Source organism: Narcine bancroftii, chromosome 11 (genome assembly GCF_036971445.1).
Source record: "Narcine bancroftii isolate sNarBan1 chromosome 11, sNarBan1.hap1, whole genome shotgun sequence".
NCBI lineage: Eukaryota > Metazoa > Chordata > Chondrichthyes > Torpediniformes > Narcinidae > Narcine > Narcine bancroftii.
In genome coordinates, this window is record NC_091479.1 from 61,548,040 (window position 1) to 61,569,765 (window position 21,726).

General features: G+C 42.1%; 1 protein-coding gene and 1 long non-coding RNA gene across 4 annotated transcripts in view; both read right to left on the reverse strand.

Annotated features, from left to right (window-relative positions):
* Nucleotides 1-228: 228 nt before the first annotated feature.
* Nucleotides 229-1,087, reverse strand: LOC138745494 (uncharacterized). Its single transcript, XR_011346309.1, has 2 exons — nucleotides 1,029-1,087; nucleotides 229-584 (listed from the first exon to the last, which is right to left on the reverse strand). It is a non-coding gene; the product is annotated as an uncharacterized lncRNA (long non-coding RNA).
* Nucleotides 1,088-3,752: 2,665 nt separating this feature from the next.
* Nucleotides 3,753-21,726, reverse strand: part of LOC138745797 (contactin-1-like) — a 314,963-nt gene continuing 296,989 nt past the window's right edge. Inside the window, exons 22-23 of one of the 3 annotated variants that reach the window (XR_011346518.1) lie at nucleotides 8,230-8,416; nucleotides 3,753-4,919 (exon numbers count right to left, since the gene is read on the reverse strand). Coding sequence is in view for 1 of the 3 variants with exons in the window: in XM_069903109.1 (XP_069759210.1) it covers nucleotides 8,334-8,416 (83 nt within the window). In the remaining 2 variants the exon portion in view is untranslated. Of the gene's footprint in view, nucleotides 4,920-8,193; nucleotides 8,417-21,726 lie in introns of those variants that run through there. The other 2 variants (XM_069903109.1, XR_011346517.1) reach the window with 2 other exon arrangements.

The following is a 21,726-nucleotide window of genomic DNA, read 5'->3' on the forward strand; positions in this document are numbered from 1 at the left end:
AGGATTGCTTTGTTAGTAAGTCTGTGAAAGGAACAATATTAAAAAAAAGTCTTTTTGGACCAGATGTCTCAATACTTTGCAGATGATTTTCTTCTGCCCCATTACTTCTGACATTTATAGTTCAAGTTTGTTATCATCTGACTGTACGTATATAACCAGATGAAACAGCATTTCTTTGGAGTACGGTGCACACACATACAAACACACAGCACATAATAATCACACATATACATCAAGATATAATTTACTCAGTTACAGGATACTGTTCGTCAATCTCACAGCTTGTGAGAAGATGCTATTGGCCATCCTAATTTTAATCCGCCTGTACCTCCTTCCTGGTGGTGGTGGGTCAAAGTTACTGTGTGCTGGATGGATCCTCAATAATTCAAGTCCAATTTAAGCAATTGTCACTATAGACCCTAGTTGCTTTGAGCTAGTTCAGCGATGGTGTTGAAGGACAGTCAAATGCATACTCCTAAACAGTTCCGAGATCTGGTCATCAAGGCAGCACTCTCCCATCAATGATTCCCACACATGCCCATCCGACCTTACCTCTGTGAACTCTCTCTGTGAACTGCAGCGCACTATACAAATGGAGAAAGTCAAATCAATAAATATCCTGGGCAGGATTTTGGCAGGAAAACCCCCACAGAAAATTCTGGAGGAATTTCTGGCAGAAACCTTCCATTTTCCAAAGGGATTTTCACTCCTGCCAAAAAGTCAACCGAATGTCAACCAGATTCAGCATCAATCGTTACTTCTGATATGGTATCATTAGATTTCAGATTTATTGTCAGAGGACATATGTGACATCACATACAACCCTGAGATATTCCTACCGATAATTGTAGGGCAAAAAAAACTGTATGCAGTGTAAAAGATGTAAACAAACAAAGAACTGTAGACAGATAATGAATGGTGGACCAAGTAGGGGCACAGCTGGACAGGCAGAATTGCCGCACCGAGCCACCGGCACAGAATGGTATGGGCTCCCCTCCTTTGCCCAGGAGAACCCCGCGTTTGCAGACCTGCATAGGTTGATGGAACGCGTTGCTTCCCTGCTGGCATGTTGCCAGACAATGATTCTGCAGCGCATTGCATCATTCCCCTTTATGAAGCGCTGACATCACTCCCCTTTATGAAGCTCGCTGACATCACTCCTCTTTATGAGGTGCGCTGACATCACTCCCCTTTATGAAGTGTGCTGACATCACTCCCCTTTATGAGGTGCGCTGACATCACTCCCCTTTATGAAGCGCAGTGACATCACTCTGCTTTGTGAGGTGCACTGACATCACTCCCCTTTATGAAGCAGTCTGACATCATTCCCCTTTATGAGGCGCTGACATCACTCCCCTTTATGAAGTATGCTGACATCACTCTCCTTTGTGAGGTGTGCTGACATTTCTCCCCTTTGTGAGGTGCACTGACATTACTCCCCTTTATGAAGTGTGCTGACATCACTCCCCTTTGTGAGGTGTGCTGACATCACTCCCCTTTGTGAAGTGCGCTGACATCACTCCCCTTTGTGAGGTGTGCCGACATCACTCCCCTTTGTGAGGTGCGCTGACATCACTCCCCTTTATGAAGTGTGCCGACATCACTCCCCTTTGTGAGGTGTGCTGACATCACTCCCCTTTATGAAGTGCCGACACCACTCCCCTTTGTGAGGTGTGCCGACATCACTCCCCTTTGTGAGGTGCGCTGACATCACTCCCCTTTATGAAGTGTGCCAACATCACTCCCCTTTGAGAGGTGCGCTGACATCACTCCCCTTTATGAAGTACGCTGACATCACTCCCCTTTATGAAGTGCGCTGACATCACTCCCCTTTGTGAGGTGTGCTGACATCACTCCCCTTTATGAAGTGCCGACATCACTCCCCTTTATGAAGCGTGCAATTGTTTAAAATAAAAATGAGTTGGTAGTTGACTCTTCTCTGGTAAGTTGTGTTTCTTGAGCTCTGCAGTTAGTACTACTTACGTAAACAAACTGACTGCAATAGAGAGAACCAAAAAAATCAATAAAGTGCACAAGTTTTCTTAAATGAGTCCCTGATTTGGTTTGTTGTTCAGGAGTCAGATGGTGGAGGGGGAGCAGATGTTCCTGAACCTGGTGATGAAAGTCTTGTGGTACCTATACCTCTTCCCTGATGGCATTAGTGAGAACAGAGCATGTGCTAGGTGGTGTGGGTCTTTGATGAGTGCTGTTGCTCTCCGACGGCAGCATTCTCTCTAGATGTTCTCAATAATGGGGAGGGTTTTGCCTGTGATGCCCTGCACTGTATCCATTACCTTTTGGAGGGCTTTATCCTCAGGGGTAATGGTGTCCTCATACCACACCATGATACAGCCAGTCACCACACTTATGTAAAAATGTTCAAGTTTCTGTTGTCATACCAACCTCTGCAAACTCCTCAGGAAGTAGAGGACTTTTTCATGATGCCATTGATGTGTTGGGCCTAGGAAAGATCCTCCAAGATAATGACTCACAAGAACCTAAATGTGCTCACCTTCTCCATTTCTGATACCCTAAAGATCTGGGCTTCAGGAAGAAGTCAACAATCAGCTCCTTGCTTTTGGTGACATTGAGTGCAAGGTTGTTGTTGGTACACCATTCAGCCAAGTTTTTAATCTCCCTCCCTCATCCCCTTCCTTTATACAACCCACTACCACGGTATCGTTGGAAAATTTGTAGATGATGTTATTGTTGTACTGAGCCGACACTGTCATAGGCGTAAAGCAGGGGGCCAAGAACACAGTCCTAAGGTTCTCCGGTACTGATGGAGATCAGATACATGTCAACTTCTGGATTTCAGAACCAAATATGAACTCTGGAAGAGATCAGAGTGTCTCGATAGGATAAATAATGTCAACCAGCTCACAGAAACCACAGAGATCACCCCTGAGTCATAAGCTTTTCTTTCCAAGTATCATAGCTCAGATCATAACGGCAAAAGATCTTTCACTTTATGAAATATATTTAATCTGGTTGTAAACAATAACACACTGAAAATCTGCTGTCCAATGAATTGTAAATACCAATAGTTTGGCATTTGCTTCATCAAGGTGGTGCTTGCCACTCCTCCCTCCTGTTCACCAAACATCTGGTTTCTGTCCTCCCAACTCAGCTCTTCTTCCTCCACTCTCAGCTCACCTGGGCCTCCCTCCCTATGCTCCTTTTCAACTCACTAGGCCTTCATTCCTGTGCTCTGTTTAAACTTATCATGAGAAAATGCATTGTGATGCTTTTAAAAAAATAAAATTGAAGTGTGTTTTGATGTGAGCAGGAGTAAACATCGAATAGTGCAGGCCTGGCACCAAGGGTGCAGTCAGAGTCTTACTGGAGTAGTCAAGAACTGCAGTCATTTGTCGAAGAATAATGTTATTTAATTCAATGATCTCAGTGGCTGATCTTGTTATGAATCACTGACAAATTTCCTTCATGGGCCAGAAAGGTTGGAAGGACTGTCCCAAATGGTGCAGCCAAGGGTTTGCTCATGAAGTCACAGAGCCAAGACCAGAAACCATTCCTGTTTATGTGAGGCATGACTGGATGTTGCCTTTGGACCTGCATATCTTCAACTGTATTATATGATGGCTCAGCAGACCTGTGTTAGATGAAGGCCTACAATTTCTGGCTGGTTGATGAGGATGGACACTTTAGAGAATATCTGAGAGTCATTAGAACACCCAAGAGTAACAAGGATATATAGCGTTGCGAGTGAGGGAGTATCTTTTGGGCAGTTATTACAACACACTCCACGCGTAAAATTGTTATGATTTTACACCAGAAGTCCACAAAGAAGGCACCTCAATAAAAACAGTTCAACCAGCCTAATTGAGCCATATATCACAAAAACAACAGCCAGCCTTTACAGTCTATATAAATTTTAATTGAGAAGAGTGGTTACACATCAGTATCAGTGATTAGTTGATACCAGAACAGTTATAATAGGTCAGCGGAGAGCTCATGTTTATTTAATCTACTATACCTGTATGAATTAATGATCCCAGAAAACCATTCATCAGTCGGTAAAAAAAATGGCAGTCTGTGCTCCCAGTTGTGGGAATCAGAGCACTCTCAGTTTAATAAAAGAGGGTGTAAAAAGGACTTTTTTTTTGCATTTCACTGTATTCCCATGCACAATGTTACACATCACTTCCGGTCTTGATTTCTACAGTTAAAGCCATTTGAAACTCAAAACACTGCAGTTACTAGAAGCCTGAAACATTAACAGAAAAAAAAAGCTGGAAACACTCAGCTGTTTCGGCGGCATCTGTGGAATTTGAACATTTCAGGTGTATCAGCAGGTTAAAAGGAGTATTACGGAAGGAATTTTGGCAGGAAGTCTCAGATAAACAAATATGTAACTAACAGCGTTGAAATTGGCTCCGAAACTTGGAAGAGTTTCCTGCTCTGGATATTTAGCAAAGGGTCAACAATGAACAGTCACATCACAAGTTAACATGATGTAGTTGTTTAGCTTTGCTTTCGGCTGTTATTGGGAAGACAGTGGACAAACCCTTCAGAGTTTCAGCATTCGAATAAAAGTCCTTTAAGTCGTGGAGGTACCCCAGGTGAATGTATTATGTTCCTACCCTACCACATATCTGAGGTGCGTCTGACAGTGAGTGTTCAACAGGTTTAGCTTAACAACAAAAAATGACGTTGGTGGAAAACAAGCCAATTGTTCATGCCATAATGACGAGGCACTGTTCTTTCACAACTGATTACCAAAAACAACCAGCAAATTGACAAGGAAAAATTGTAACTTTTCGGAAACCCTTCTGATTTATTTTTGTGTTCAGAAATCAGTTGCAACAAACGAAATTTATGGGAAAATAAAACCCACTTGAAGATGAACAAATGTGTCATCTGATGAATGAAGCTTCAGAGAATAAATCTAGTTGACAGTACTGTGGAGAAATTGAAATCAGAGTAGCATATTAAGTTTATATTAAAAATAATATAGTGCAAAAAAATCCATCGTTACTAAAACTACTGAAATCACATATAACATATCTTAGTGCCGAGTTCTGCATTATTACTGACAAAGCTTGAAGATTGCATGAAGTCTATGAGAATCTACCTCTATCTAGCAAGATTGTGCTAAGTTCCATTTAAAGGTTATTACTCTGTTTTAAAGCATGAGATTGCACTAATATTTTAACCCGCTGATTCAACACCATTTGCGTTACCTGCAACAGTCACACATTCAATCTTAATTGACAAGTGAATCATAAATGGACTTTAAATTCCTTACACAGCACCAACATGTAACACTGAAATTTTATAGACACAGTCAAAAGCGTTAGCTATTTTCAGGCATTTTGGCAGCTGCTGCACCCCTTCCTGTACCCATTGGAGGTCATGCTCAACTTTAGGTGTTTGATGTCATCAGAGTCACATTTCAAATGTAGATGTGCTGCAAAAGATCGTTATCCACATGCTGGGCATTGAAACCCTGTTTATAACCGTTTCTCAATGCAAGTCCTTTGGTTTCCAAACCAACATTGCTACGTTTCTGAAATTATTTGTGATCTTCACTGCTGCTCCAATCATAGAACCCTGCTCATCTTCATTCAATGTTACAATTCAACAGAGGTACTCTTCTGTTTGTTTGGATTAAGAGATTCAACCAATAAATTTGGACAACTTAACAAGTGCAGTGACATAATCAATTGATGTGAGAAGTATTCATCGACTGGATACTGAGGGGTTTTACTGAAATCTCGTTTCATTTGGATGCCATCAGGAGAACAGAAGAAGTGGGTGATGGGGTTTGCTGTCCACCTCTTCACTCTTGCCTTGCTATTCATCAAGATGATGCTGATCCTTTACCTCAGCCCCAATATCCACACTCTACATGTCCCTTGATCTTCTGCCTTCTCAGAAACCCATCGGATTCCTGATCTGGATGAACACAACAACCAGCCTTCACCATCCTTTGAGGAAGACATTTCTCCTCATTTCCACCTTAATCCGTCAATTCCATCCCCTGGTCAACAGACTCCTTCAGGGAAATATCTTCCATGTCTCTGGAAACTCTCCATATGAGAGATCCTGGACTTGTAAGATCATTGAGGAATTGCTGCTTTGAGATGTCCCACATGAAGCATTGGTATTATTTCTTGATGTTATAAGGGGCTTACTTTCCTTTCCCCTTGGAGGTCAGACTGATGCTTCATTAGTGGGATTATTTAATCACTCATTCCCACCAACAACAAATGAGCAGAGCTGACAGATTTTTAAAAATGGGGTAGCTGGAAGTTCAATAATAAGGTATTGAACCAAAGAATTTGCAAGATTTATAGCAGTGGGGGGGGGGGGTGGTTAAGAAGAAGGAGGAGAATTGGACAATGGAGTATTATTTATCAAATAGCTAGCACAGGCATGATGTGTTTTTTTAAAAATTCATCTCTCAACCAGTTAATCTAATATTGGCCTTAGAAGCCAAGGGCAACTTCCTCCAATGAACAAGGTGGAATTTCGTCGGACTTGCCACCCCTCTTCACTGAACCAGAATGCGTGCAGGAACTTGGAATTGGTCCAGATGGCTTCAGAACATGTGACTGTAAGTGAAATCAAACCGTGAAGACAAGGACATTCTTATTTAGACCCTTGCGGTACAACATCGAGTCCATCAAAAGGGATGAGGAAAAACTGTGTGCAACTGAAGAGAAGCTGCAGTTTGAGGCAACTTTAAATGAAGAGAGGGCAAAAGCAGATTGATAGAATGAGAAGCTGAAAAGGGTTCAACTAGATAAACTGGAGAAACTCACCAGCACAATTTGAAATTTTCTGACATTCAAGCAGAAAAAGTAAACATTTGTAGCACTCATCCCTGAATTCCTACCATTTTCTGCACTGTGGCAAGATTTTTGGTCCAATATCCAGAATGAATGAAAGTTTTGCCAATTACCTCAGGTTTGAGGAGAGCCCTGGTGTTTGCTGGCTCGCTGCTCAAAGCTGAGTCGAGCAGCTTCCCAAGCATTCGGTTGCTTTTGGGTGGTGGCTGTGGGCGGCAAAGAAGGGCAAGGATCGACGAACAGCAAGCTCCGCCAAAGAGTAAAGGGACAATGTCCCGCTCACTTCTCAAGGAGAAGGGCAGCTGGGAGAAATCTCAAAAAATGGACAATTGATTCAGGAACAGCTGGGATATGAAGTTTCGGTGCAGGATGAGGCAGCCGCCCCAGTTAAGGTCACCAGAGATGGTGAAAATCGGAAATAATTAAAAAAAAACCCACAAAATACTGGAAGCACTTACCGTGTCAGACAGGACCCCACAGAGAAAGAGAGAGAAGCAGAATTCATGTTTCAGCTCGGAGACCATTTCTTCAACTTTAGCCTAATCTGCTGAGTGGAATCAAGTAGTGGGCCAAAGAAGCCGAGGACTGCTTGCTGAAATCTATGAAGAACATGGGATTTCATCTAATTTATGAAAGAAGTGTGGCCAACAATGAACATAGATTTATACTTGAAGATACATTTTGCAATGCTATTTTCACAGTATAAATCTAGACCCAAGTTAAGCAAATTGATAAAGGTTTAGAAATGTGTTTATTCCATTTTTTTAAATCACACAGGGCCCAACTTTATGAAAGGAGCAATAGTTATCTTACTTGGGGACGAGGCTGCGGCATATCTCAATGTCAGCATCTCATGGCAACTAATGATTTCAAACACCCAGAGTGTACACCTTCTGCAAAGGGTCTCCTGATCACCATGAACCTGCAATCTATTGTATTTGTTTCTTTGAACAGAAGATTCTCATTCATGGGAGGTTAGGTACAGTCATCTCTGAGACAGTGCTGCACACAGACATAAGGAAAGGAAAAGTTTAGCCTTCCATTCATTTTAAAACAACCAATCCATTCATTGTCATGTTCACTCAATTTTTTTTGTTAAATGTTAAAATACCTATGTCTGGTGATTTCAATTCTTTTCCTCAAACTCTAAGCCATGGTATTTTGTCACTGGTAACTTGCACCATTAGATCAAATCATGCAACTGCCATAGATCAGTGTAAGTGTTTATATAAGGCATATTGGAACAAGTCAAAAGAATTCCTTTGATTCACTTCCAATGTTATGTTTACTTGGTATTTAAAGGGGTGGGAGGGCAAGGTGGGTGATGGATGGGGATAAAGTTCCTTGATGCCTTCTGTCCTCTAGAAATATACAATAAGTCTTTCAAATTCATATTATATTTGGCTTTTGATGGTACCAGAGATGTCTGTGGCGAACAAAGATCTTTACAGGCTTGAGACGATTCAGTCACCTCACGGAGTGTTCTTTACTGATGCAGAAAGGAGATAATGTTGGCTACAATCACAGCTCGAGGCAACTGATGGCACCAAGGATCAGGCCAAAACTCAGCAAGATGGAGGAGATCTGCACAGTGATGCCTGGATCTGAGGGTGAAAGAAGAGAAAAAAAATTAGTCAGCTGAACGCTTTGAGAAGAAAACATTCTTGCATTTTAAACTGAACACAGATCAAACAAGAAAATCAATTCCAAGTTTAAAAAGGCTGCACTTTGAATGAGTGATGTCAAAGTACACACCATCTCACACAGAAACCTGTCTGCCATTGGGAAATAGGTTGTGATGTGGAAACAAGCTTGCCAGCAACAGGAAGGACCTGGACTACCCTGTTTGCAGACTGTGCTGTGCATGAACTCACCAAGTCGTGGAACTGAAAGGCGGAGAGATTACATCAAGGTTGAATAGAACTTCAGTTGATGTCTTTGCAACATAAAAATGATATGTTTGGCATAGTGGTGAGCTCAACGCCTTTACAGCGCCAGTGATCGGGACTGGGGTTCAAATCCCGTGCTGTCTGTAAGGAGTTTGTACATTCTCCCCATGTCTGCGTGGGTTTTCCCTGGGGTCTCTGGTTTCCTCCCACTCTGAAACGTACCGAGGGTGTAGATTAATGGGGTGTAAATTTTGCGCCACAGACTCGTAGGCTGAAATGGCCTGTTACCATTCTGCATGTCTTAAAAAAAAGATACAGAAGCAATCCGGAATTTGCAGGAAAGAATTGCATTGATACCAGAACTGAGAAATTACAAGTCGACCAAGACTGCGAGTGAGCAGCAGAGAAGACATTCTGCAGACTCTCGGGTTGACTGCAATGCTCAAACATGTTGGAGAAATTCAGCAGGTCACACGGCATCCATGCAAAGTAAAGGTTCAAAGCTTCAAATGTTCCTTTTATTGCCAGGTAACATATAACATTAAAATGGAACACAGTATTCATGATATACTTCAGATTTTGTCTGCCATTAAGGCAAATAAAAGAGCCGCCTTGAGCCAAGTTCCCGTTAATTTATCGTTTTTGAATGGCTTTAGCTCATCTAACCATCTTTAAGTGCTTTTCTGTAGCTTGTCTGGAGCTTGTTTTTTTCATATTCTTAATAGTTATAGTGTTTTAAACAGTGCAAGAATGTCAATTACTTCTTGAATATTTTATTTAAGTTTTTAAAAAATACAGAATATAGGACTCAATTAATACACAATAATATATTGAATATAAGATCATAGAAAAACATTCACAATATCCAAAAGAAAATAGAGTCCCCCTCCCCAGATTGGAAAGAAAAGGGGACGGACGGCAGGGGATCGAGGGAGATAAAAAGAAAGAAAACAGAAAAGAAAAAGCAACAGGTGCAAGGTTCGACCTCTCAGAGTCACATCATTTTAAAGTATTAAATTTCTAATAAGAATACTAATTGACAAATATCAAAATAAATTATACAATCTGGGCATTTAAGTAATTTACATAAGATGGCCAAGTTACAACAAACATATTATTTCTATTGCTAAGACTAGAAGCAATTTTCTCAAGGGAAAACAACTTTGCACGTCCATGTCCCAGTGATCAGTGTAAGGTAGGGAATCGGATTTCCATGTTACCGCGACACATTTCCTGGCTATTGACAACACAATTTGAATAAATTTAGATTTACTTCTGGAGAAGTTAACTTTTATAACAGTCATATTCTTCCAGAAGAAACAATTCAAATTTAGTCACAAACATTCAAATGCTTGAATATCTTCGAAACCCATCTCAGACATTGATGCAGTTTAGAGACAGGCAAGTTTGATGAACGACAAGATGAATTCACAGCAAGTCCCAACTTGATGACAGAACTTGCCTCTTCTCCCATTTGGCACTGGGTTACAAGGTTGGCCAGTAGCACTGGTTTGCAATTGGCTTCAAATTCTGGGCTACTGTATTTCACAGGAAGTTTATTTAACTTTATTTTTAATCTAGAGATACAGCACACTAACAGGCCTTGTGGCCTTTGAGACCATGCTGCCCAAATATGCCTATGTGATAATTAACTTACAAACCCCATGCATCTTTGGAACGTGGGAGAAAACCAGAGCACCCAGAGGAAACCCACGCAAGGGAGAGCACGCAAACACCTTAAGATTCAAACTTGGGCCGCAGACACTGTAACAGGTCTCCCCTAACCGCAGCACCAACCGTGACATTCTTGTTCATTGAAATCAGTTTCTAATTTTGGCTGACGATAAGAGAACATCCTTATGACTAGCACAGACTTTAAATCTTCCTCAACAAGAGTTTTGAATTTTTACAGAAGATCAAGTGGTCACATATATAGAATCATTGCTGCCCTGTCCCTTTGACCGACTAAGAATGGACAAAGGGTCAGAATAATTTATAAATAAAGCAACTGTTTGCCTTGGCAAACTTTGCACTGTTTAATGAGGTGCCTGCCCAAGTCAGGCAGTAATTGCGTGATGGACAATGCAACTGCCCATCTGGGTTGATCAACCTGTCCTGCCATTGGTTCAGAGCACATCTACCTGCAGCTTGATTTTATTGCATCCTTCATCTAACAATTCATTCAGTATTCTGCAGTCTGAACTTTCCATGGAATACTTTATGATTTTGCCCTGAAAAGACTTTTCCTGAATTCCCCAGCAGAATTAGTTCCTCTGCATTTATCTTAACAAATTAACTGACAAATCACCCTGTTTCCACTGTATTTTGATGCCTTTTTCTCTCCAAGGTCAAGGGTTTTCTTTAGGGTCTTTCAAACCCCCACTCACCCAAGCCAACATGAAGGAGTCTTCTCAATCATATGATATTCAATATTACTATCTGAAAGATGCTTCAAAATAAGCTCCTGTGTGTCAAATGGGATATTCTCGATATCCCTTTTGGTGTTTGTGAAGGGTGCAGCAATGTAAGGAACTTGTCTTGTTGTCAGACAATCAGAAGTGAACACAGATAACTCCAGAGGTTGCCATGATGAATGGCACCCAAGTTTGTCATCAGAAGCCCGTTGTTGGGAAACGTGGCCTGGGATTTGACAAAATATTCCATTGCACAAATATGGCCTCGCCCAGAAAGAGCCAAGTTGTGGACTGACCCTGATCAATCCCAATCAGTTAAAAGTGATGGGGGACATTCAGAGCATGCGACTAGAAATTAATTAAGAGAATAGTGTTTCAAACACCAAATTAAAATGGGACACATAAAGCTCAAAGCAACAGGGCACTGCAGCAAGAGACAAAGGAGGAACATGTGATGGACAGAACACAGCTCAGAGGCATTTCATCACCAAATGAAAGATTAATTCCTGGAATCATCTTTGTCACAGGAGAACTCAGGGAGAAACTTGGAAAAGGGTGGCCAACTGTACTCATCTTTCTGATCCTTCTGCTCTGCTTTCAGAGAAGGTGTTTCAGGCATTAGGGGACTGGTCTCAAGGTGGCAACAAATTTAATTAAAAGCTTCTTTTAAAGGTAGTCATTCAGAAAATTTAGGTTTCCTTCTACCCAAAGCAAGAGAGGCTGCAGGTAGAGGAAATGGGGAGAGGGAGGATGGTTTTCCCGGAACACTGTGAATTTCTGCTCTTTGCAAAGCTCTTGGCTTCAGTTTGCTTCCTGTCACTGGAAACATGGACACACCATTCTCTCAGTTGGATCTGAAAGGGCAGGGCTAAGTCCACATACTAAGCTTGATAGGATATTGAGTTTATCCTATCAAGAGGAATAGTTCCAGTGAATACTGTCTTTGTTTCTCAAATACACTTAAATGTTCACTCATATTTCTTTTGGCAAATGACAGAACAGCAGAACAAGAACAGCATTGAGAATAACTCATAGTTACTATTCAACGTTTAAAGTGCAAACGATCAGAGCTTTCCGAAAAACACAAACTATTGGACACGATGGGCTCTCTAACAATGTTGAAATTTTACTTTAGGAATGCATTGGAATTTTATTTTGTTGTTCCAGCTTTAACTCTGTCCAGCGTAGGATGCCACTGCTGTGTGATGGGGCTTCTTCTGTATTTCGATTAGAAATTCATTCTCGTTTGCATGTGGTAAATGTGCAGTCGAACAAATTCTCTCATGGAGAGTGAAACTGCCTCATTGTTCTCCATTTTTAATATTGAGCCCAGTGCCTTCAAATAGCAAACGGAGGTTTTGGTCACCAAAGTCTGACACTTATCTTTCGTTGTTGCTTGGAGATCCTTCCTTGTTCACTGCTTGATGCATTCCCCAGCACTACAGCACTGAGTATACTTCAAATGGAACTCAAGGACTCTTAAACTTAAGATAAATATTAGATCCTTCTCACTTCCATTCCATATTGGCCTTTAGTTAATATTTCTGTGCAGGGACAAAATCATGTCTTTTATTTTTGATTGAGGTACATGCTTTGAACTATTGCAATGGGAAACTGATGAATTTCACTCAAAATCAAGCAAATGCAAGTGTTGCCTTGAATCTAGGAAACTAACCTGCAGTTCCCTGCATCAGGGATTTATTTTAATTGAAACAATGGAGCAATGAAAAGGGTAATTTGGTATGCTTATTAAAAATGTCAAGCGAGCCCAAGTCGATCCTCAAATTTAACCACAATGTGAGTTCAGTGCAGGCTTAGATCCTCTGATCTGGTGGGTGACACTCCATCAAGATAATGGCCAGAACATATTCTGCCAGGCACAGTGGAGTTTCACTGAGATGAGAGGAATGTCAAAATATATTTCAGAACATCCAACCTGAGAGCTCAGAGAATCAATGAATCGCAGCATGATGGAGCGATTACGCCAAGCCTTAGATACTAGTGGTTCTCAACCTTTTTCTTTCCACTCACATCCCACTTTTTTTAAAATTTTTTTTAAATTTTTTATTTTTCACACCATAAATCACATTAGCCATGATATACACTTTTTCTTTTTCACACATTTACAGTGACTTTTTCTCCCCCCACCCCCCCCCCCCCCCCTCTCATCCATTTTAGGTATACAATCTAGGTTGCATTAAGCTCAATGTTGTCATTCAACAAAAATACACCAGAAATTCTACTGAGTCCATTCTTTTCTTTCCTTCTCCTTCCATCAACTTAGGTAACTCACATCCCACTTTAAGTAATCCCTATGCAGTACATGCTCTGTGATTAGTAAGGGATGGCTTATGTGGGTGGGAAGAAAAAGATTGAAAACCACTGTTTTAATTGCACCCCATTGACTCGTTATGTGCGCGGTTTCCGAACTCCAAAGGAAATGGGTCAATGACAATTTTTCTCAGCAAAATATTTCAGTAACAATTGGGTCTAGAACAGTGATTCTCAACCTTCCCTTCCCACTCACAGACCACCTTAAGCAATTCCTTATTAATCACAGAGCATCGATGGCAGAGGGATTACTTAAAGTGGGACGTGAGTGGAAAAAGGTTGAGAACCACTGTTATATATTTATGTGGGAGACCAGAGGAACCCTCTGTTGTTATAATTCCAGCAGAAAATTGTGCGTAGCTCCACACAAAAAAATGTGGGGAAAGATTCTCAATACATTTCAGAGATTTGACCATCTTCTCATTCGATACAGTAACTTTGCAGTTGAATGACAACACACTTGGCAATGTTCTATGTACCTAGAACCATTTCTGCAACAAGGTAGCCTACTCCACGCTCGCATGTCCGATCAGCTGAGAACACACAACATGTAGGGCTGTTTAGCCATAAACTATTGACAAAAGGCTGTCAATGCATGTGGCAAAGTTTTTTAGAGGAATCACCCTTGCAAAGTAATTTAAAGCAAGTCATGAGCACCTTCCATTAAACTTACCTCGTGCTTGGCCACTGTGTCAAGGGGAAATGTCTTCATGCAAGAATGGCTCTTTCACTGGTATTAACCATGCCATTGTCCCTTTATTTTGACTCATTAATGATTGATGATGTGAGCTGACGTTGGGCAGGTCGTTGCTGTGAGATCGGGAATAATGAGTTTGCTGCAATCAGGTGACTGGGCTCAATATTAAAAATGGAGAACAATGAGGCAGTTTCACTCTCCATGAGAGAATTTGTTTGACTGCACGTTTACCACATGCAAACGAGAATGAATTTCTAATCGAAATAAAAGAGCCCTTACCTTTCTTTGCATCCCATTAAAGAAAGTGACAGAAGGTATGCAGAGCAGCTTTCACATATCACAGCTCATGCAGTCCAGAAACAAATGAAGCCAACAGATTGCAGATTGCAGCACGTACAGTGGTGAGTGAAACCACAGAAGGAGCTCAAGGACAAACGTCTCAGCTTTGGGAAACCCTGCCAGACTGATGTCTTTCACCTGGCAATCATAAGGTTATGGCTGACCAACATATTAAAAGCCGAACCAAGTGTGGGGGAAAATTGGTAAGTCAACATTGTCCATTCCTTCACAGCGTTCTTGCACATCGTTAAATCATGATGGTTAAGGCTGCAGAATATTTTGGCCCATGAGTCCGTGCCGCCCAATTGACTGACTCTTCCCGGTGGGAGGAAACCAGACCCTCCTGGGGAAAACACAGGGAGACGGTGCAAACTCCTTACAGACAGTGCAGGATTCGAACCCAGGCGTTGTGCTAACCGCCATGCCAACCGTGCTGCCCTTATATCTGCAACTTCAATACTGACCTGTTGGGTTCAGGGTCCAATGGGAAGAAGTCATCTGACATCGACCTGGCCTTGTTCCGACAAACATCAAACGTACACCAGGTGGAGATTTACTCAGTGGGACATAGACGTCTTTTTCTCAATTTATTCAACATTTACTGCGAGAGTTAAACAACTTGACTAATATCTGGACTTCTTCTTTCTTCTTTGGCTTGGCTTCGCAAACGAAGATTTATGGAGGGGTAATGTCCATGTCAGCTGCAGGCTCGTTTGTGGCTGACAAATCCGATAACTGGACTTCTGACGGCATTTGCCGATGCTGAGTTTATGTTCTCCAGTTCTGTGATCACGGTTAAATATTACATTTTATTTTCATGCTCATCTTCGTAAAAACATCCATCATTTTCCATCTCAGTTCAGTTTCCATGGTGAGAAAAGTCTTTATTCATTTTGCTCCTCCTCTAATCTTCTATCTCAAACATTAGTTTTATCTTTGTCATCTACCTCTGAACTCTCCTCGATGTTCTTCGGTCCTTTGAAGAAGGAATGCCCCAGGATTACATGGAATATTGTACTTACACTTACAGGGTATTCACAATTTTACAGAGTGTACAATCAACCAACACATTCATGCAGCCCCAATAATTTCTGATTCCTGTTTACACAACAAATACTACTTTGAATTTGGCCATGATGTATTTTCAATTTTAAATGGTGACTGAATCTGTGAACCACATCTGGGGCTGGAAATTATCTTACCCTTTGAAATATCCTCCGAGATTGTACAGAGGCAGATCTCTGTCTCTCCTCTCTCTGCTCTTGTTCCATGACCTTTCCAGTTGTCTGTGCTTTTTGTGTGCAAGAGCAGGCATGTGTTTAAGACACGCAGCACTCTCTGATCCAGATCTCTCTGCAAGCTTTGAAAGCCTTCCTCACTGTCCATTATTTACAGCTCCAATCTTTGTGCTTTGCGCAACCGTGTTGATTCAATTGGCCACATAATCATCCAGATCTTTTCATCCATGGACACTCGGTGTCTCTAAAGGGATCCTCTTTTGCTTCTCTTTCTCCTGCTGTGAGGTACGCCGGGCAATGCTCGTGATGCTTGTTGGCCTTACCACCGACAAAGGTCGAAGTATACCATGTTTCTTACATTTTCAATAAATGACAGTAAAAGGAACCCTCAAAAAGGAACTTCTTCTCTCCGTTAGTGTTCGTTAAGCATTTGTTGTTTCACCAATGCATGTGTCTGAGTGGAAATGAACCTGGTCTAATTGGTGTCAAGGAGAGAGGAGCTGAGCATTAATTCACACTGCCGCTGTGGTTCATTGAGGGGGGATATCAGTGACATGCCTGCAAGGAATTTTCCACTGGCTGTGAGAGGGCAACCAGCTGAAAGAGGTGGGGTGAGCCAGGGGAATGCAATGTCAAAATCATGGACATCCGATAACATTTCCTCAGCCCTGCTCAAATGATCTCGGTGTTGTCTGCGAGAACAGGTCAGACAAACGCTGGGTCGGTAAGATATTTCACGCTGCTCATGTACATGGAACATGATGGCACAGAACAGGCCCTACAATCATCACATACTATGTACATACGTACTACAATAATCACATACTATGTACATACGACCACAGTCATCACATACCACGTACATACATACTACACTCATTACATATATGTAAATACATACTACAATCATCACATACTATGTACATATGTACTACAGTCATCACATACTACGTGCATATGTACTACAGTCATTATACTACATACATACATACTACAGTCATCGTACTACATACATACATGCATACATACTACAATTATCACATACTATGGGCATGCATACTACAATCATCACATACTTAACATAGAAGATAGGAGCAGGAGTAGGTCATTCGACCTATGTATTATGTACATACATACTACAGTCATTACATACTATGTACATACATACTACAGTCATTACATACTATGCACATACAAACTACAACCATCACATACTATGTACATATGTACTACAGTCATTACATGCTACATACATACATACTACAGTCATCACATACAATGTACATACATACTACAGTCATTATACTACATGCATACATACTACAGTCATCATACTACATACAGTTTTTCTTTGGCTTGGCTTCGCGGACGAAGATTTATGGAGGGGGTAAAAAGTCCACGTCAGCTGCAGGCTCGTTTGTGGCTGACAAGTCCGATGCGGGACAGGCAGACACGATTGCAGCGGTTGCAGGGGAAAATTGGTTGGTTGGGGTTGGGTGTTGGGTTTTTCCTCCTTTGCCTTTTGTCAGTGAGGTAGGCTCTGCGGTCTTCTTCAAAGGAGGTTGCTGTCCGCCAAACTGTGAGGCGCCAAGATGCACGGTTTGAGGCGATATCAGCCCACTGGCAGTGGTCAATGTGGCAGGCACCAAGAGATTTCTTTAGGCAGTCCTTGAACCTTTTCTTTGGTGCACCTCTGTCACGGTGGCCAGTGGAGAGCTCGCCATATAACACGATCTTGGGAAGGCGATGGTCCTCCATTCTGGAGACGTGACCCATTCAGCGCAGCTGGATCTTCAGCAGCGTGGACTCGATACTGTCGACCTCTGCCATCTCGAGTACTTCGACGTTAGGGATGTAAGCGCTCCAATGGATGTTGAGGATGGAGCGGAGACAACGCTGGTGGAAGCGTTCTAGGAGCCGTAGGTGCTGCCGGTAGAGGACCCATGATTCGGAGCCGAACAGGAGTGTGGGTATGACAACGGCTCTGTATACGCTTATCTTTGTGATGTTTTTCAGTTGGTTGTTTTTCCAGACTCTTTTGTGTAGTCTTCCAAAGGCGCTATTTGCCTTGGCGAGTCTGTTGTCTATCTCATTGTCGATCCTTGCATCTGATGAAATGGTGCAGCCGAGATAGGTAAACTGGTTGACCGTTTTGAGTTTTGTGTGCCCGATGGAGATGTGGGGGGGCTGGTAATCATGGTGGGGAGCTGGCTGATGGAGGACCTCAGTTTTCTTCAGGCTGACTTCCAGGCCAAACATTTTGGCAGTTTCCGCAAAGCAGGACGTCAAGCGCTGAAGAGCTGGCTCTGAATGGGCAACTAAAGCGGCATCGTCTGCAAAGAGTAGTTCACGGACTATTCTTTGCAGACGATGCCGCTTTAGTTGCCCATTCACTACATACATACATACTACAATAATCACATAATACGTATATACATACTAGTCATTACATACTACATACATACATACTACAATCATCACATACTATGTACATACATACTTCTTTGGCTTGGCTTCGCGGACGAAGATTTATGGAGGGGGTAAAAAGTCCACGTCAGCTGCAGGCTCGTTTGTGGCTGACCAGTCCGATGCGGGACAGGCAGACACGATTGCAGCGGTTGCAAGGGAAAATTGGTTGGTTGGGGTTGGGTGTTGGGTTTTTCCTCCTTTGCCTTTTGTCAGTGAGGTGGGCTCTGCGGTCTTCTTCAAAGGAGGCTGCTGCCCGCCAAACTGTGAGGCGCCAAGATGCACGGTTTGAGGCGTTATCAGCCCACTGGCGGTGGTCAATGTGGCAGGCACCAAGAGATTTCTTTAGGCAGTCCTTGTACCTTTTCTTTGGTGCACCTCTGTCACAGTGGCCAGTGGAGAGCTCGCCATATAATACGATCTTGGGAAGGCGATGGTCCTCCATTCTGGAGACGTGACCCATCCAGCGCAGCTGGATCTTCAGCAGCGTGGACTCGATGCTGTCGACCTCTGCCATCTCGAGTACCTCGACGTTAGGGGTGGGAGGGTGGTGGAGGGCTATGGTTTGGGTGTAGGTCAATTGACAGAATAATCATTTATCATGAACTAGATGGGCCAAAGGGCCACTTCTGTGCTGGACTGTTCTATGGTCTGCTCATGTTGCCTTCAATGAGATCAGAAAGCGCAGGATCAGTTCAAGTGCTGCGAGATTGATGAGCAACTTGATTCCCTGCCTAACATAGTGTTCTGGTGATAGGACCAGTGGTGTAGCTAGGTGGGGTGCAGGATGAGCGACTGCTCCATCTCCTGAGATGTGTTGGTGCCATTTACAGTGGAGTCGCTCTCTGCTCCGGGTATGCTCCATCGGTGGGAGACATCGGCTAGATACACGCAGGCGGTTTGCTTATGTTTCCCGGAGCAAGTCCAAACCCAAAACCTCACTTGCCTTTGGCATTTTGTGTTTTACTTGCACGTTAGCAGCAGAAAAAAATACACTTGAAAACTGGAGCCAGCATGGAAAAATCTGCTTTAAAAGTGGATCATGGTCCCGCACTCTCTGGAAAGTAACTTCATTTTTATAAAAACTTCTCCCATTACATTAGTACAAGATCCATTGCTCATTGACTGATCCTGACAGACATGTTGGTCTTGTAATTTGCAGTAGCCTGTAATTTACTTTGAAGCCACATGGGCTGATCTTTACTGCGATGCTGTTAGTGTTGATTGATCGTGTGAGGTAGTTTCCAGTAAATGCTTTATTTTCTCCTGATCGGTCCATGGGCATGGTTATTCACACCCTTATTTCTCATGTCCCTGGCAAAGGAGCTATCATTAATTCCAAATTAACAAGAAAACGCACATCTGCTGGGTACGCAAAAGTGCTGGAGAAACTCAGTGAGTTGTGCAGCATCTATAAAGGTAAACCACTTGTGCAGATTTTTTTTCCTGTGACAAAAGTATGTATGCATTGAATGCTTGTGCAAATGGAAACTTGAAATTGTTTCAAGATCATTTTTGCACAGCCTATCTCTCATGGCTAATAAAACTGTATTGGCAGGTTTTAATATAATACAAGTGTGATTGAATTCTACGAAGTAACGTAACGGATTTGAGTTAACCTTTATTATAAAAAAATTATCCTTGTAAATTATAGAGTTAAAATATTGTATCTATTTTTAGTTAGTTAGTTAGTTGGTACAGGGTCACACACAGGACACAGCACATTTATAGAGAACCATTGTTTTCTGAGAAGATAGCTAATTGTCGGTGTCTACGTGTCTTGGACAGTCAGAGCTTGTGGATTTCAAGTGGGTCTTAATTATTCAAAAACTGCTGGAGGAAGTCATCTGTCTTTTAATCAAAGCTACTTAAGCCTCTTGAACAGAGATGAGGTCAGAGGTTGTCATGGATATGGACTAGATTTGAAAAAGGACCAGAATTTTGGTGGAAATAAAACTGATGGTCATGTGGTTTCCAAGAATTGGGACTCACCTCAGTGATGATGTAACAGTCACATGATTTGGAGAAATATATAACCAAATTCAGACATTTCGAGTTCAGTCTTGGAAGAATTCTGTTTGGAAAGTACAGATATCAAAAACCCTGTGACACAGCGATGTATAGACCTTCTTTTGAACTCCTGAATGGAAAAATCTGCTTTACATGCTCAGTTATGAAAATGAACTTCCAGAGGGTCCACAAGCCCATTGGTTTCTGCAGCTGCTGGCTTGCAAGAACACTTGCTCCACATTCTTTCATCCACTTAGGCTTGCAACCCTTTGTCTTAGTGATGCCTTTTTTGTTTCATTTCTTTGGCTTTTCAAATTGACACATTGTGATTGCACTCAGGTTGCCAAATGGAAGACCTGATGAATCTTTTGCAAAATACTTATGATTACCGTATATTTTGGCATATAAGTCAACCCACCCCCCCCACATTTTTTAAACCTCATTTAAATGGTTTTAGGTTATATCCAGTGTATGTCGATCCCCATTTTTCAGGCTCTCCAGGCCTCCCAGAAACAACCCAAAATGCTTTAAAACATCCCAATCGCAAGTAACGAAGCTGTAAACTAAGTAAGTAAAAAATAATCTTGGCCTATCAGGCAGGAGCGGAGACGGCTCAGGGAACTGGAGGCTCCCGGCGGGAGCAGGAACCTCAGCCTATTGGGCAGGAGTGGGGACGCTGACGTAAGGTAGGAGTGATTATGACAACGCCCAGCGGTGGAGTGGTATCAGGCAGCGTTGGCGTCAGTTTTTTTTGGTTAATTTTTCACTCTCCTTTTGGAGAAGATTAGCATTTTCTATTCTATTATGGTCATCTGGAGCAGGAGAAAGTCACTCAGTCCCACAAGTCCACTCCACTCTTCAACCAGATCACAGTGAACCCTCAATTCTGAATTATCGCCTTCGTGTGGTGACTTTGCACCCCTCATTTTTCACATCAATCAACATCTGCCACAAAAATATTCAAAGACACTGATTTCAACAGTGGTTCTCAACCTTTTTCTTCCCACTCACATACCAAGTAATCCCTATGCCATCAGTGCTCTGTGATTAGTAAGGGATTGCTTAAGGTGGTAGGTGAGTGGGAAGGGAAAGTTGAGAATCACTGCTCTAGACTCATTTGTTACTGAAATATTTTGCTTGAGAAAAATTGGCCCATTTCCTTTGGAGTTCTGAAACTGTGCACATAATGAGTCAATTAGCAATGATTAAAACAGTGGTTTCAAACTTCTTTCCATTCACATAGCACCTTAAATAATCCCTTACTAATCACAGAGTAACGATGGCACAGGGAATACTTAAAGTGGTATGTGAGTGGAAAGAAAAAGGTTGAGAACCACTCGGTGACTTGCCTTTGAGGAAAAGATTCACAATCGGACAAGAGAAAAAAAATGTCAACATCATCTCTCCCTTGAACCCATGTTTTGACTGTGACTCCTAGTTTTAGTTTGTCTTACAATCCTCTTTACATCCAAATTATCAAGCCCCTCTGGAACTAATATATTTCAATTATCCCCTGACTTTTGCTGACCC